The sequence below is a fragment of the Anguilla anguilla genome, chromosome 9, assembly GCF_013347855.1.
Source record: "Anguilla anguilla isolate fAngAng1 chromosome 9, fAngAng1.pri, whole genome shotgun sequence".
NCBI classification, from domain to species: Eukaryota; Metazoa; Chordata; class Actinopteri; order Anguilliformes; family Anguillidae; genus Anguilla; species Anguilla anguilla.
The window spans coordinates 28,199,989-28,217,655 of NC_049209.1; the positions used below are offsets into that span (position 1 = coordinate 28,199,989).

At 44.8% G+C, this 17,667-nt stretch overlaps 1 protein-coding gene across 2 annotated transcripts in view; it reads right to left on the minus strand.

Annotated features, from left to right (window-relative positions):
• LOC118235119 (sortilin-related receptor-like) overlaps positions 1-17,667 on the minus strand; it is a 75,323-nt gene that overhangs the window by 55,420 nt on the left and 2,236 nt on the right. For both annotated transcript variants that reach the window (XM_035432156.1, XM_035432157.1), the window contains exon 2: positions 949-1,065. In XM_035432156.1, the coding sequence (XP_035288047.1) occupies positions 949-1,065 (117 nt within the window). The remainder of the gene's footprint in view (positions 1-948; positions 1,066-17,667) is intronic.

The window sequence follows — 17,667 nt, forward strand, 5'->3', positions numbered from 1 at the left end:
GCAACAGTGCAACTCACAATGAAACAGCGCAGCCCACAATGCAACAGCGCAGAGTGGCGCAACACAGAACAAAATACAGAACAAAAATTAACAGAACAGCATAGCAAGGCACAGAACAGAACAGCCAGGCACAATACAGAAGAGAACAGCTGCTCTGCAGCTGAAGCACCCTGACACCCGCCAGAGAATTCTGGGAAATTTCTGGCTCTTTCGAAAGTCCCTGGGGCTCTGACGGGAACACGAGCTTCTCTTTCACAGAAACCGTAAAGGCCCGCCCCACTGCAGGAATACTTCATACCGCTCAATTGGACACCATGTGTCCTCCATAAGTCATATGGAATTCACATTCACATAACCAATCAGATGTGCCTGTTTTCAATAGGTTGCCAATCAGAGGTCAGCTTCAAGTGAAAATACACTGAGAACAGAGTCTAATATGTCGTTTAGAAACGACATACTAGACATCAAAAGGAAATGTTAGAACTTCCCTTTTCATACATTTGAAGAAGTATCTTTATGCTGTTGCTTAATTAACTCTTTAAATGCAATGAAAAGTGACTGCCTCATATCTGCAGCCACATATAGGTCATACATCTGTTGTTAACTACTGGCATCACTGTGATTGCCGTACTAAGGAATCATGTTGTTACTTTATCACTCTAATTTGTTCTCCACAGAAGCAGTCTCAGGACAGTCATTACATTGAGAATAAGCTCAATGTACCACTTAGCACGACCACAAAATAACAGGGAGCTGGGGAGGGAAAAGGACCATAAAGATCCGTAAACAATAATCACGCGCCTAACCCAATCTAATCTCCATCTGGTGAGGCTGCACAGTAAAAGGCTGTATAACACGTTGTTTTTCAGTGAGCAGGTGGAGTGGGGCGCGTCGAAGCCTGTATACGGTATAACTCTGCTCAGGTCCAGTCTCTGTCGGGGGACTTACGGAGCTGCTCCTGGATCCCAGAGCTCCACTCCGGTCCCGGGCCAGCGCCACAATGACGTTGCTCTTCTCCCCGGCCCAGTGCACCACCATCTGATTGTGGGAGTCCTGCAGCTCCGCCTGCAAAAAGAAAAAAAAAAGGCCAGATTTCACTTAGATTCCTCCATGCATTACATTAAACTGAATTACATTTTCATGTACGCACTGACTTGGAAATACATACTTTATATACACTCAATTTATGCGGTTGGATATTTGCTGAAGCGACTCCGGTTAAGTACCGTGATCAAGGATTAGAACAGCAGCACCCTCACCACAGAACCAGCAACCAACCTGAGCCACAAACCCGGTCCCCTAACAACTATGCTACACTGCTGCTAAATGAAAGGGAAGTGAGATAGACAGAAAAAGGGACATTCAAATCGATTATCGTGTTGACCCTGTCATGGGTTCGCACTTTTTACATTATTTTTTGTTTTTTACAGCATTCACATGTTTGCAAAGGCCATCTGCCTAAGGTTACAGACCTTTCATCTCCTACACATCACAGTGAACATCACTGTTCTGATTCTGATTCGGTTAAAAACAGACAATCAGACATTACGTCAAGCAGAGGCAGACGGCTTGGGTACATGCCATAAGATCAAGAGTTTCTGCATTTTTTGAGAGGTTATAGCAGAAGAGAATTCTGGGCAGTAAAGCCAGTACTAGTGCCCTCCAGAGACATTTACGGCTCGAAAAAATGTCTATTTCCTGATCCAGCTCCTCACTTCACGATCAACCGTTAATTCCTGAAACTGTTCTCCTTCGGGCAGAGACGGCAGAACTTGTTTCAAGTTGTAAACAGCCCCAGGTGTGTGTGATATGAGGGAAGCCTGTGGCATTACACAACTGAAACCTGCCCAACAACCACACAGAAACATGCACCTGTACAAATCAGCAGGCTAAGTTACAGCATCGAAACACACTGACCTGGAATACCTGGAACATAACGACGAGAAGAGGCCGACATTTCTTACATTACTTGGTAAAAAGATTTAAATGCTTCAGGAATGAATGGCATCAGTGTCAACAAGACTTAATATGGGAATAGCAATTACCGCAATCAGGTCATTCACAATGAATAGCCTAACTGCGTAAGATAATCAGTTGATATCAAATTAGTAATGAAAACGAACAAACTAACCTCCCTAGCTAGTTAGCTAATGGTAGTTCACTTAAGTTAGCAAGCTGGCTGATGTTACTTTGCTAGCTAGCTAGCTAGTGATACATGCAGGATGAATGACATGCAATGACCCTATACAAGACATATAGCTATAAAATATATTATCAATTAAAGCTGCAAGCGGCGTTGGGAGGGGTCCAAGTATTGGCACTATCGCACCCCCAATAAAGCGATTTTTAACCCTCCTATTATGTTAAAATTAACAAACAACTTTTATGTTTGGGGTCAATTGGACCCCAGCAATATAAACCTGCAGAAAAAAATTGTAACTGAAAGTGTTACAGAAGTTTCTCGCTCAGCTACTTTAGGCCTTTCTACTGAACATCTTAATAGCCCAGTAAATAAAACATGACTCCCCCATCCTCCCCTTATACATCAAGTATTGACTTTATATGACTATTGCGAAATATGCAAATGACTGTACAATCTCATGCATTGAACTAAAATGGAAAACAAAGTATGTTTTGGTGTTTGCAGGGCTTTATGTTGGTATTAAGTGCTCATTAAAAAAGAAAAATAACATTTGGAAAGAAACACACCTTTTATTATCAAGCGTAGTAACATTTTATGTTCGGGGTCAATTTGACCCCAGGAAAAAATATTAAAAATGTCAAACATTTCAAATGTTTAGGTTCAGAAAACACTTCGGAACATCAATAAGTAAAATATAACAGTTATTCAATAATGAAGAAACACCAATAAAAAGTAAATTAGTCACCAGAATTGAGTTTTGATAAAAAATGAACATAACAGCTCAACTAGGTAGCCGTGGGTATCAATTCTTCACTTGAACGAGATAGGTGCAAGTTTGTCACGCTCCTGTCGACCCTGCCTTATTCCCTGTCGTCAAAGCGTATAATGTGGGAGAAAACATGAAATGTCTCCAGAGACACTGTAGCTGGAAAAATTGCCCTACCAGTGTCAGCATTCCAAAGGCTTGCTGTTGCTTCACCTTTTGACTTGTACACTCCTGCCAAAATAAGCAACCCAATGTAGCATTGCTAGTGGGTCAAATCCAGCTCTTTCCAATTGTCACCATGCACACGCCTGCCCTCGAAGTTTGTCATCTCAAGAATATCCTTTTGCATTGATGGTGTTATGAAGAGTTCAAATGCAGACTTTATGTCTTGTACATGACTGCTAGTCTACCCTGTGGGACTGGGGATCCAGACCACGGTAGTTCTCCATTTTTGGAACTAAACATGTCAGTTCTTGGTGGTTGAGAGATGACAGGAGGGTTTGTTGGTGGTTGAGAGGCAACAGGAAGGTTTCTTGGTGGTTGAGAGATGACAGGAGGGTTTCTTGGGGGTTGAGAGATAACAGGAGGGTTTCTTGGTGGTTGAGAGATGACAGGAGGGTCTTTTGGTGGTTGAGACATGACAGGACGGTTTAGTGGTGGTTGAGAAACAAAAGGAGGGGCAGAATGTGGTATCTCAAAGGCTTCATTCTCATCAACAGAGGAGGATGCCACACAGTCAGGGTCCTCCTCAACATTATCCTCAGTCTCAGACATATCCTCATCTAAATCACTTTCACCCTCCAAGATCTGTGACAGAACCTCAGAACCTTTCTGTGGCAGAACACGACAGGGCTCAACGGCAGCTCCCCGAGCCGCTGCAAACCTCACGTTCTCACCTCCGCTTGCCTGCACTGCCCCGCCAGGACCATGCCTCCAAACCCGATCTATAATTCATCACTGCAGAAGGCACCTCCCACTGCGGGCTTTTAGGTTCTCTCAAAATGTATCCTGATTTTCGGGAAATTATTCAGCCTGGTTAATCAGGGAAAGCTGGTTTTTCAGACACGAAAAGCCTCTAGGTGACACTAGTATGTGGCTTTATCGCTGAACATTTTCACCTTCTCTCCGCTGGCAGAGTGCAGAAGCTCTTGATGTGTGTTTATGGCAGACCCACGTGCTCCAGTTCTGGCTGAGATTTGTGGAGAGGATGTCTCTCTCTCTGCCAGTGAAGCCAGGAGAGGGTGTTATACCAAATTATAATTATCATTTTATAGCCACTTATTGACAAATGCACATTGCATGAACACAGGGAAGCTGTGTTCCTTTCTGCCGATTGGCTGTGTTAACAAGAGCCAACAGATATTAGTAGTAATGTTTCTCCCCAGAAGCATTTCTACTAGATGTTCACTGCCGCAGCAGGTATGATTAAAGGAGAACAAGTTGAGAGGAAGCTGTTATGCCTTATGGCAGCGCCAACTGTCATTATGCTTAAAACTCTCAGTTATCACTATGGTGCATCGCCCAGGCCTAGTGCGAAGCACGTAAAGCACTGCTGCCTAGATTTGACCTGTCGATGGACAACAGGAACTGAGCTACTAATCACAGGTCGAGAGAGCGAGAGAAAAATCACGCTTCATATCCATCACAGGATTCCCAATACCCCCAAACTTTTTTTTTTTTTTACAGAGAAGTAATAAAAGGGCTGTTTATTTCCTGTGCCTGTGCTTCCTTTGACCTCGCAGAAAACAAATACATCTCCCAGACGACACAAGTGAGCTGAGCACAGCTGCAGTGACAGCGGGCTTGCGGTACTGTGGCCTTGCACCTGCAATCGCAGCCTGTCAGAATGAATAGCACTTCCAAACTGCAAGAGCAACAAGCCTTCAAGCAACAGCCCCTCCATCAGCATATGGTGTTCCGACTCTAACTCGCCCAGATGGCAGTTCTGCTGCATGCAGACTTCAGCTTATAACGATAAAGGCCTTATTAAAATATTATAAGGCCTTATATTATTTCAATTTTACTGTCTGTTTTTGATCGGCCCAAACTGCTTTTGCCTGCACTGAAGGATATTTCAGATACGTACAGAAGTTTATGTTGACCCGCTGGCTTTTAATGGCAGCTAGCGGAGCATTCAGGGTTTGCGGTCTAATGCAATAAAATGCACTCCAAAGCAGTCTGCGTAATGATGTCATGCCTCCAGAGGTTGTATGTGTGTATATTGCCAGATCATTCATTCAAGAGTGACTTAATCGCTTAAATGTATGCTTGGCTGCAACCATTTCCTATTTGGGGCCTGAAAGCAGAGACTGCCGCACGCACGGAGCCCGAGCTGCAGCTTCCTGTATCAACACTACTGCAGGGGAGGCGTCCTGCGAGCAAAGAGCTCGAACTGCCGGAGCAGTGAAGAGGAAAATAAAGCAGTACCGCAGTACTATAAAAACTGATATTTATGTTTATAATCAGGAATAAAAGCTAGAAAATTCATCTAATCCCAAGCACGCCCTGTGGAAATGCAACTTCACTTTTCAAGATGCTATCGAGCTCCATGAAATGCACATTCTTGCTTAAAACCATGATTCCCAAATGTCCTTTACTAATTACTGTAAAGCCAGCTGGTTGTCAGAATCAAAGCATGAAGAAATATCCTTAATTGTATATAAAATGTTTTTGGGCCAATCAAAATCATTCCCTGAGACTGAATTATGGGGGAAAAAAAAACCCCAAGTGAACCGTCCCTTTAATGTAGTCTGAGACAGACTGATACGGTCTCACCTCAGCAGGGCTGCTGAAGACAGCTTTAATCTCGAGCAGCAGGGAGAGCTACGTCTCTGTTATAAAAGCTCCAATCGCACTGCTTCGAGACTGTCTGCTGTAAGTATCAGACAGGAAATGGCACAGCTAAATAGAGGAAGTAATGAAGCCATTAGACCAGTAAGAAAATGCTATATTAAACTGCATCCCGCCCCACACCACAGCAGAGCCCTCTTCCCCCCCGCCTCTGGGCTGCGTGCTGCTACAGGTCTTACCACAGGCAAAAACACAGCTCTGTGAACCCAACAAATAAATAAAAGAAACAGTGGGGGTTGAGTCAGTGAGCAATCAGCCTAACAAACCTCTGCATTACACAGTAACATAACCGAGTCCACAGAAAAGCAGGATGACAGACAGGCAAGAATTTCTGGGTTGGTAAGAGGTGTTGATAAGTGCTTCTATATATCCACTGAAACTACTGTACGTGATAACGCGCCTAAATAAATGTTCAGAAAAAGAATCAAATCACAGTAAATGTTGAGGAAGGGAGCCAGAACTTCCAACATTAAGAATATTTGGGAGGTGGCTCTCTCTGTTAACACACCTCGCTGAGATACATGGTCGAGCCCCACGGACTCGGATCAAATTCCGGATCAGGCCAGTGCCAACTGTGGCCGGAAGCAATGCAGGAAAATGAAATATTGCAAATGTTGCGAATACATGAAATAAATCCGACATGCCAGGAATTGAATTCTGGGTTGCAGGTGCCTACAGAACAACTATCGCAACTCTCCAGTGTCTAACGCATGGCAAGACCCGGCCCGGACCACTCAGAAACGGAGCGCGCTGGCTGGCTCTCTGGCTATCATCTCTATCCTTTCATCTCGCAAGTGTACAGGCTTATAGGCAAAGAGTAGAGCCCATATCATCAGTGTTACGAGCAACAATCTCACTGCATAAACCCACAACTCAAAATTAAGTGCAATAGCAGGTGCGAGCAGGAGAACGAGGATGCTTCGCTTTAAGGAGGAAACTGGTTTGAGGGTGTAGTGTTAAATGTAGCATAAGCACAAAACTGGCTACAAAATTTCCTGCAATCTCTCTCTGCTTCTGAGTTCTCAGTAGGCCTGCCTGGGTAAGCAAAAGAAAAATTAAAAATATAAACAAAATACTTCATGAGAATCTTAGAAGTAGTAAAGAAGCACAACCCAGTCATTAACACTCCGAATGTTGAGAGGATGTTTCGTAAGACTGAACTGGCCGTTTGACTTCTAATCCAATTAAGGATTTCAAATAAGACTATAAAGTGTTACATGAGCTGGGATTAAACACCAGGAACACTCGCAGGCTCCCTACCACAGGGGTCCATTTCTGAAACCATAAAACGGATCATTAAAACAGAAGCAAACTGCCAGCATTTTAAATTCTAATGTGATAAAGCCCCAGCGAGAGGCACATCGCTCAGGTCAAACCGCCCATGCTGGCTAAAACTACAGGTGGCAAAGCACGGGACTGGGGAGGAAATGTGGAGTCTTCCCTGTGAGATACCGGACAGCCAGACAGCCAGACACAACAGCCTAGTTCTCTTCCCACGCAGTGAATGAACGTCCTCGCCACAACCAACAGCCAACAGTCAGCGCTTGAGCGAAGAACCGCAAGGTCTCCTACACCCCTGGGACGAGAGCGCTCCTGGGCTGGGCTGGGCTGGGCCGGGCCGGGCCGGGTCAGACAAGGTGATTCAGAGCTTAGCAGAACAAATGAGGATGGCGGCTGTCCTAAAGGAGAACTCCACCCAAAAACCATTTTTCAACATGCTGGTCCATTATCTAATGTTGCAGAATAATTTCACTTCACTAACGCGTAACATGCAATACTTTATGGTAAATGGACTGCATTTATATAGCGCTTTTATCCAAAGCGCTTTACAATTGATGCCTCTCATTCGCCAGAGCAGTTAGGGGTTAGGGGTTAGGTGTCTTGCTCAAGGACACTTCGACATGCCCAGGGCGGGGTTTGAACCGGCAACCCTCCGACTGCCAGACAATCGGTCTTACCTCCTGAGCTATGTCGCCCCTTTATACCACAACAAAGAAATGTACAGAACCCTACCTCAAACAATGATGCCACTCTAGGTATAATGCCTCCCCCTTTACCTTATTGAAGTGAATGGATTCAGAAAATATAGTAGTGCAATTCAGATAAAACTAGACTCTAGATGTTACATGACTAAATGGACAAATGGGTCAAATGAATGATGATATTGCAGAATATTCCGACGAGGTGACACTCTTTTCAGGGCCAGAAAACATTATTTTTAAAAAAGTAAAAAAAAGTGGAAGGAGCAGAATTGAATCCTATATGTATGGTGAATTGATTTTTAACAAACACTGTGATGGATGTCTGACAGTGAAGTGTGTGTCTCCTAGTAACGGTTGGATTCTGGAGTAAAGTCCGTTTGTGTAACAGAAGTGAAATGGGGGGGCGGGGGATTTGTGGAGTCTCTCAGCTGAGAAGCAGGCGAGAGACAGTGGCTCCTCCCGCACACCGTCTGCTCGTCCTGGCAGCGCCGACTTCCTGGGAACATGCTGGCAAGCAAGGCTTTCACCGCCGGTGGGAAGTGTGCGTGAAGCGGAGAGCCCACAGCTAGCGATTTAGCGCAATACGCGCACAAGACGTTACGCCCAGCCAGGCGGTTCCAACGGACGTGGCCTACAGTCTAAAAGAAGCACTCCGGAAAAACAGCTGAAAAAGCAGCAGTTATTTGGGCAAAACTAGCTGCTTGCTAGTAAGGCTCAATAACGACAATGAAAAGTAGAGGCGACACTAGAATATGCAGATGAAGCTGGGCTAGTGTCCCCATTAGCATGGCTAACTAACTAAAAAAACAACTTATCAGGGCAGTTAGGCTTTGGTGTAGAGAATGCCTTCTCTTCGTTCACCCCCAACATCCCAGAAGAAATTGTCTGCCACAACTGGAAGACAAAAGGCACTTCTAAATAAGTGAATTTTTTTTTTTTTTTCCCTTGAAGTGACTGAATTAAAATGCAACTGGCCCAGTCAGGACTGGAACCTGCAATGTAGACTTGGTTGTGACTGGATCCACTTCATTTTAGCTGGGTTTACTTGATGAGGTCCTCACACCTGGCCAGTCGGGAACTGTGGGATTGGTGTACAGAAGGCCCGAGGGAAAGCCATGAGGATCTCTGTCATGCTGTCGAGCCAGTTTGGGAAGACAGAGCAGCATTGTAATGTGGGGATTTTGTTTGCGTGGGTGTGCCTTTGCTTAGAGTCTAGGCACTTAAAACCGGCTCTGTAATACCTAATAAACCAGAACCCACGTCAACCACAGCCATATTAAAGAAGATTAGTTCATTTGAAAGCAAACAGACCCCATTCATCTTGGTGAAGCCATCAACCAATTAATCTTTCCACGTCTTCTCATAACCTCGCTGAGCATGGCTTTATCTGATATCTCAGCAGAGAGATTGTATTCTCTCCATTACTCTCTCTGCCTGTGCCCCCACCCCCTTTCTCTCTTCTTCTCTCTTCCTCACTCTGCCCCCTCAACCATTTCTCTTCCCTCTCCCCCTCTTTCTTGCCGTCTTTCTCTCCCTCTCCCTCCCTCCCTGCCCCCACCTCCCTCTCTCTCAGCATGAGCTTGGCTCTTAATCCTTTCTCTCCCACCATGTTTCCTCTCTGTCTGTGGGAGGGAAATTAGTGAAACAAATGCCTCCACTCCCCCATGCGTCTGCACAGAGCACGGAATGGAGCCAGGGCATAACCTGCCATAGCACTCTCATGTATTATTCATCAGCCGGAGAAAGGGATAAGCCAATAGGACGGCTCGATGTGCGCATGTCACACGCGAAACGGGTTACATCATCCCCGCGGCGCTGCTATGTAGCGATGAGGTACAGATTCCACAGCCATGTTTAGTCCAATTGCCAAGCAGTTCCAAACACTCATTTCAGTTCATTAGGGCTCGGTGCTTTCTGCCTGTTGATACTCAATTTCCCCTCCCTGGAGTAACTGCTATAATGGAAGGCATTTCCACAATGATGTATAGTGAAATAGTGCTGGGAGAGCGGTTTTCCGTGATGAGGTTTTGCAAGGGCATGGCTGCCATTATTCCCTTGTATCTGGGGGACTGTGAGAACGGGCAGTGCTCTCACACGCTCTCCCTGGCCACCGTGAGGAGGCAGGACAGCCAATGGCGTGACAGCCTGCTGATTTACTACACGCCCAGAACAGGACATGTAAGGGGCGATAGGCACACATGCCATGACGCTCTGGAGCGTGTGTGTATGTGTGTGTTTGTGTGCGCGTGTGTATGGGTTGCGCACATGTGCCCACGTCTGTGGGTGTGCAAGAACATTTGCTTCAAGTTTTTGATTTACCCCCATTAAAATCCGTTGAGTTGTTCAGCCAAAAAATAACTAAAATGATCTGGCCAAAGGAAGGAAAAAACCAGCATGTATGACTCTGATCAGGTTATTTAACACTTCATTTAACACTTTTTCAGTAATCACACTGCTAACCCAATGAAATATTGCAGCTCATTCACTTTCAATGTCGAACCACTGTTCTCATGACAACTTGTTTCAGTTCAGAAACAAAAAAAGGGATGTTCAATCATCTCAGATGTCACAGTAACTTTGTCACGTCGTACTACTGGTACTTTCCCCGTGAGTTCTCCGTAACGCTGTTGACAACCTGCCTTGCTGCCTAGCATCGTTCCCATTGTTACAAAACAAACAGTTGCTCCAAATGGCTGTTGCAAAATAAATCATCCAAATAAGTGCATCTGTGTGACCTCAAAATTAAACTACATTTCCCATCATAGACGAAGTTCGTCCTTTCCGACCGCACTGATGCACATGACAGAGGGTGGAGGGCGAATCACAGCAGCTTAGGCCCGCTCGTTTAAAGTGAAGCATGCTGCCATTGATCTTCACGGTTCAATGTGTCTCAGGATATCACAGCCGTGCATTTCTAAAGACGGCCCGCGCAGTCGGTCGGCCTGCTAATGAGAACCGTAGGAAAGCGGCGCCTGTAGCGGCCTGTAGCGGCCTGGCGTGGCCTGGCACGGCCTGGCACGGCCTGGCACACGGCAGCGCCACTCTGTGGCTGCGCCGCGGGGGGGGGGGGGGGAAGCGGGTCCCCTGACCGCAGCGCCCGCCGCTCTGACAGGCCTGCGGTTTGCAGACGCGTACCGGGAAGCGGCAAACGTCTGACCGCGGTTTTATTAACCGACGCGCGCGACCGCCTGTCCTGGCAGGAGACTCGGCGCAGAGCGTTCCGCAGGGGCCGGGCCAGAGGCACGCTTTCGCCTCAGGTTTGTGTTTTGGTTCATGAGGCCAGTGCTTAGCAGGTCAGCAGGCATTAACACTATAATGCCTGATCATTAAATTGTTTAGATGGCATACAAACTGAACCCTAAACCTGGAACAGCACCAGCCTACACAGAGCAGCTCAGGCTCTTTCTGAGAAACTCTGATTTAACAATTACACTGGAAAAATCTCTAAGCATGTATGATATAATGAGGAAACCAGCAAAAGTATCCAGCATAACACAATAAAAAAAGTTCCAAAACTTATTTCAATTGTGGTCCTTCTCCTGGCGTGCATTCTGAAATGGCAGGAATGCTGGAGACCACAGTATGCTGTAGAAGCATGAAGCAGAAGTACAAAAATACATAAAAGGAGACATATGACTTAAAAAAGGAGAGAGAGAAAACCTTTCCTTCCTCTTTCGCTGGAGTAGTCACGTAATCTCTGGCCAAGTAAATGGTAACAGGCTGTACAGTCCTCTGATTTAAAAGCTGGTCCCTGTACAAAAACTGTGAATGTGAAAAGAAGACAACGGCCATTCTTATTTTGTGATGCGTTGTTTTGAAGCGCTCACGCGCAAGCACGCACACAACACACAACGGGAGAGAAAGAAATCCTGAGCAAATCTGCCAGCTTAGTAACAATGATATGCCTTTGACCATTTGATTGCTACCAAAAATAAAATTGGGGTTAGCAACACTAAAGACTAGTTATCAATAGACTGCTCTCGTCTTGAGCCATCCACATCCAGTATGACTATAATTTGGAGGAGGGAACAAACATGAGGGGAAGTAGTAGCAGTTGCTAGCTTGTTCAGTTAGCCCTTAGCGACCTGGTAGATAGCGAGCAACAGCCCAGCAGATTTAAATAAAGAAATGATCCACACTTCCTTATTTATATATGATGATGTTAAATCTTTCTTTTGTTCAGTGCATTGAAAGCTCAACAACTGCAATGCCAAAGTACATAACGGCAATGGCAAAATGCACCATTACTTGAAACTTGATATGAATGTCATAATCATTATACCTGCACTTCCGTGAAGCAGCACGTTTTAAACACTTGTTTCTGCTTTCAAAATGCAGAATCTTGGATTAAAGTAACAGTGTGAGAAATAACCTGATCATCCCTATTATTTTTGCTAAAACAAATTGATTTATAAAAAAGGGTTTTCCAGGTTTTATTTGAAACACAAATTTGCCAGTAGTTTTTCAGTTTCTCAAAATAACTTCAGAAGCCCTTAGCTTGAATAACTAAGATCGACGTACTTCTTAATAAGCACAAACCGCTGGGGCACGTGATAACAATGGTGAGGTTGTACACACACTAAACGCTGATGAATTATGTTTACGCAAAGCGGTGCGTTTGCATTACTCATCGATGCCGTGAAACCACGGCTACTACGGTATTTTACAGGACTGCTATACTTTCAGATTCATACGGCGGCCTCCCTAGTCTGCGCTCAGTGCGTAACCCAGTCAGAACTGTCACGATTACCATGTGGTTTCATGAAAACTAAAGGCACGTGTAATTATGGGCTCACAGCGCATATTTGCGACGGCTAATGTCAAGACTGCGGTGAGCTGCAGCAGCCGGGGAAACGCGAGAGGTGGTGCCTGCAGCCCGTTAAACTCTTCTTGTAAAGTTTGCGCCTGGGTAGGGGAGGACAACGAACCGCCTATTAGCTACCGTTCCAGTGCAGCTGCTCAGTTTCGCATTTATCACGCACAGTTTATTACGCTGGGTGCTATACGCGGGGTTTTTTTTATCCTGTTATTGTATTTAAACACAGTCCAGCATTATACGAGCGAGTAAAGTGCCTAAACAAACTGGGCTGAGAAAATGGGCCCGACTGATTCTCAGCTTTATATTCAGCCCATGAAAATCAACTCCATTTTGCACGAAATTTCTCGACTTCCACCTCCAGTAATACTTGGGATGATACAATGCAGCTCAAACCTCACACCGGAATATGGATTTGAATGTACTCAAATAAGGACATGAAATCATTCATTAAAAACCTCATCGTATGCTCAAAAAACAGCCTCGGCGCCAAAGCTCCATTCATCGACTCTACTGCTGCAGGAAACAGATTTTTTACAGGGGAAAAAACAGTAAAGGATCTAATAATCACTGCAGAGGAGCATCAGAAAGGCCTTGCTATAATGCAATGTCAATGGTAAAACTGGTACACATAGCAGGCAGAATACAGGCCACACAAGGCATGTGGGCAAATTAAATCAAGAACACAGGCTCATGACTGCAGGCAGTTACAACTTATGAAAAACAAAATTAAATCACTCTGTGGCAATTAGACGAAAAAAGGTCACAAAAAGCATCCAAACTATGCTGAGCCGCACAGCACATGGCGGTTTATGAAGTCGGTCTAGTCAGTTATTAGACACACCGCCGTCACCATTTAAACAGTGCTTTATATGCCTGCCATATGGGCCTATGGGATGGGAGGCAGGTGCGGCTGAAACCAATTCCATCGGCCACCAGGTAACATATCTCTCTCTCTCACTCTCTCTCTCTCAGGGGTTCGCAGCAGAGCCTGGCTGCCCGTCCGTATCTCCGCCCCGAGCGCTACGCGAAGGCACGGCCAATAACGGCGAGGCCAAAACACGCACAGCACAGATCAGCACAGAGCGCCAGCTTTGAGCGGGGACGCAGCCCGCGGCAAAACCGCAGGACGAGCACGGCCTAAAGAACTCCCGGAGGAGAGACGGCGAGGGAGGCGAAGCAACGAAAAACGGTGTCAGACGGGCTTCGATGCTCAGATCGGACTTGCTTTTCAAATCCAGTCCTTCCAGGCGTCTGTCCATACAATGGCCAGCATTTGGGCAAGCCACATGTCCCTTAAACACAGCAATGAAATGGTGGCTTAAGTCAACACTGTGTCATGTGGGGAGTGTTTATTTTTTTTTAAAGTACTTGAGGGCAAAAAGTCAGATTTGACAAGCAAGATGCAAGTTATGAGGCCAGGTATCAGATTTGATTTTGGATTTGAACAACGTACGAATGTGGTCCAAATCAGAATCAGGGCAAAATGGCAGAAAAAATGACATGTATTTGTTGTCAATTCAGAGACGTGGGGCTTGTATCACGAAGCAGGCTTACAGAGTAAGCAGGGTAAATACACTGAGTAAAAGCCGGGACAGCTCTTTTTACTTCAGCCGATGTTCCAGATTTGGGAGGGTTCTGGGTTTTACGCAGTGCAGTTATCCAGCTAACTCGGTAATCCTGCTTCGTGGTACAGGCCCCGGTTGTGAGGATATTTCAGGACAGCGGGGTCACCTTCAGCTGGGGAAACAGACAGGGGTGAGCCAGGACTATGATGCCCATTACCACAGGTAAATAACTGATTAAGAACCTCACTGACTGATAAAGAGCTTTTCACATCCCTGAAGAAACAAGAATTGCATCGAGTGCCTCAAAAGGTGTGGTGGGGAAAGGGGTGCCTTTTTATGTGTGTGTATGTAAATATTTTTTCTGCAAGGTCATAATGTTGTGTGCAGGCACAAGTATTTACGTAACCGGTTCTGTTTGATGACATTCCGTAGCTGTTGACCAAACCCTACTCAAAGCAGGTTCCCAGCACTGGGAAATGGACAAGAGCATCTAAATGCTAAATATCTGTAATGTAATGTCTCAATCAGAACAGAAAGGACTTGTGCACACATGTACACACACTCACACACTTGTACTCACAACATACAATATGCAAACAGATTCCCACTGGTGCTTTAGGACCCTGCCACACATTTAGGAAATATGCATACACAATAGCATCCATGCAAAACACTCAGCTACACACACTTCAGTACATTCTACAGGTTCTCAGACTGCAAAAAGCTCAGACTGTACTTAGTGTTTATTTAGTCATGCTCCGATCGATAGGTAGGGATAAAGCCATTCATCGTCCCTGTGACACATGCCATTATTACACTTTTGCTGAGAAACGCAAGTCATTGTGGAATGAGGGTAGTTTAAGGTTAAAAAAAAGCAGCATTTCCCTAACAGTAATTCAACAAGCTTTATTTCAGATAAACTGGTTTGGTGAGATCTGAGCTGCTTCGCTATGAGAGGAGAGAGACAGCCAGTCTAAACTCAATGACACACCGAGTAGGCTGAGCAAAGCTAAGCTGTGTGTGTGTGTGTGTGTGCATGAGCACAGACAGTGTGTGTGTGTGTGTGTGTGTGTGTGTGTGAGTGCATGTGTGTCTGTGTGTGCGTGAGCGTGCGTGTGTGTTCAATCCATTCCAGTCTCCCATTCTCTGCATTTGTTAACCAACACAGCATGTCCAGGTGTGTTTATGTTTAAGGCAGAGCAGCTTGCATTCAAACACCGCTGGTTAATTAATGACACATTTTTACAAAAAACACAGACAAGCAAGAAGCAGAAAAAGGGCAGAAATGATATCAGGTATCTTTAAGATATTGACATCTAGGCTACATTTGGGCATTTAGCTTTCACTGCCTTGGTCAGATTGCCCCCAGTGACCATATTATGAATGGGAAAAAATGAAGAGTACACACAGGTCTACATAACATGGAAGGTATTTCTCAAATGAATATGAAGGTCAAGCTTCACCATGAACTTTATACCCAAATTATTGATTGCAAAACATGTCTTTAAGTGTCAGAGGGACAAATGTCTTCAAACTGCTTTCAACCAATTCTGTACCTGGTAGAATTATCAGGGCCAACTTAAACCACTAACTGTTTTTGTGTCACATCCTGTGATGAAGACTTACCTGAAGTACCTGCTGGTAACTGAACTGCTTGCATTAAAAGCAAGCGTGCAAGAAGGACTGAAGGACTTTTTTGGGAAGTATGCTTGCTAGGGCCCTCTTCCAGTAGAGCAAAGCCAGGCCTCTACATTGTGAGTGTAGTTTTGTGTATTTTAACAAATTCCTGTACTGTCTAGGTCTGAAGTGTTTTTAATCCCCACTTCTGTGCAAAGTAACAATCAAGCTTTTCCACAGAAGGCCTTCAAAAGTGGTCTTGTATTACTTTACAAGTTACGCAGCATTACTTACACAGCTTGCGTTTTTAGATACAACACTTCAATCAGCTTGCTGAAGCAATTTTGGTTAAATTGCTTGCTCAGGGGTACAAGTGGTAGAGCCCCACCTGGGAATCAAACATGTGGCCTCTGAATTACAAGCTGAGTTCCCTAACTATTTTGCTATACTGCTGTCCCCCCCCCCCCCCCCCCCCCCCATTGGTCACATGTTACTACTCTAATGAACAAGAACTGTGAGACACAACATTAACAGAGGCTGCTTGGCACACAGCGCAAAATGTTAGCATAAAGAATCTGCTTCCTGTTTGCAAAACAGAAAGTATAAAATGCAACATGAACAGAACATTCCAAGGACCAAGAGACAAATCAGCCCAACAATCAATTGCGTTTTCGCAATTCTGTTCTGGGCACCATAATCACACAATCACTGCTATAAGAAAATTTTCACAGACAAACTCAGTTTGGCAGATAAATAACAGGATTTCAACACCCATGGACAATTAATGGTGGATTTCCAAATATATCTAACCACTGCTTTTATCTGTTTTAGCTGGATATTTACAGAAGCAATTCAGGTTGAGTACCTTTGCTCAAGGGTTCATCAGCAGTGCCCCACCTGGGAACCTAACCTGCAACCTCAAGTCCAGTTCCACATGCCTTATACTGTACAGCCAGATTTTAAAGAAATTCATATTCCAGTATCGTCAAAGGAGCTTTCCATAGCATGCCTGTTGCCACAAGACTTTCTCTCTGGTATGAAATCAAACTTTATTCAATGTACCACATGCCAATTTCAACTCCAAATGGAAAGAAATCTATCCCCAAAATTATCTTCTTTACACAATTCTGGTTTGGAAAAAGGCCTTGGGGAAAAGGCATGTTGGCTTGGCAGCCCTTTAAATCTAGTGCCACAGGTAATACGGGATGACACATGGGTATCTCCTCCCTGGATAGCCTAACAGACACAGGTCTAACAGGAAAGAACTGTCATAACATCACTGCAAAAGAGAAACACCAAGACACGTGGTTTGGCACTCAAACATTTTTCCTCTTACAATGGTGCAAAAAAAAAAATCAATTTCAGCACAATGACAAGAGGCCAATAATGTACTGTCAATAGGTCAACTACCTGAACAAAATGTAAAAACCTAAAAAGCAACCTTGATGTTCCTAGCATTATGAAGGGCTCAGACTACACCTTGCAATTACTCATTTCATTACAGGAAGAAAAACAGGGATTCAATTTACACCCAGCGACCACTTTATTAAGTACACCTGTCTAGTTCTAAGTAGGACCCCGTTTTGCCTCCTTAAGAGCCTGAATTCCTTGCAGCCTGGGTTCAACAAGGTGCTGGAAATATTCCTTGGGGATTCTAGTCCATGCTAACTTGACAGCATCACACAGTTCCTGTAGATTTTTCAGCCACACATTCATGTTGGATACCTCATCCCAAAGGTGATCCACTGCATTGACATCTAGGCACCGTTTAGGCCACTGGAGTAAACTGAAGTCACCATCATGTTTGTGTAACCAGCTTGAGATGATGTGTGCTTCGTGACATGGCAAATCAAAAAGCTGAAAGTATCCATTTCAAAAATGGTTGAATGTGGTCATAAAGAGACATGTGGTCACCAACGAAGCTT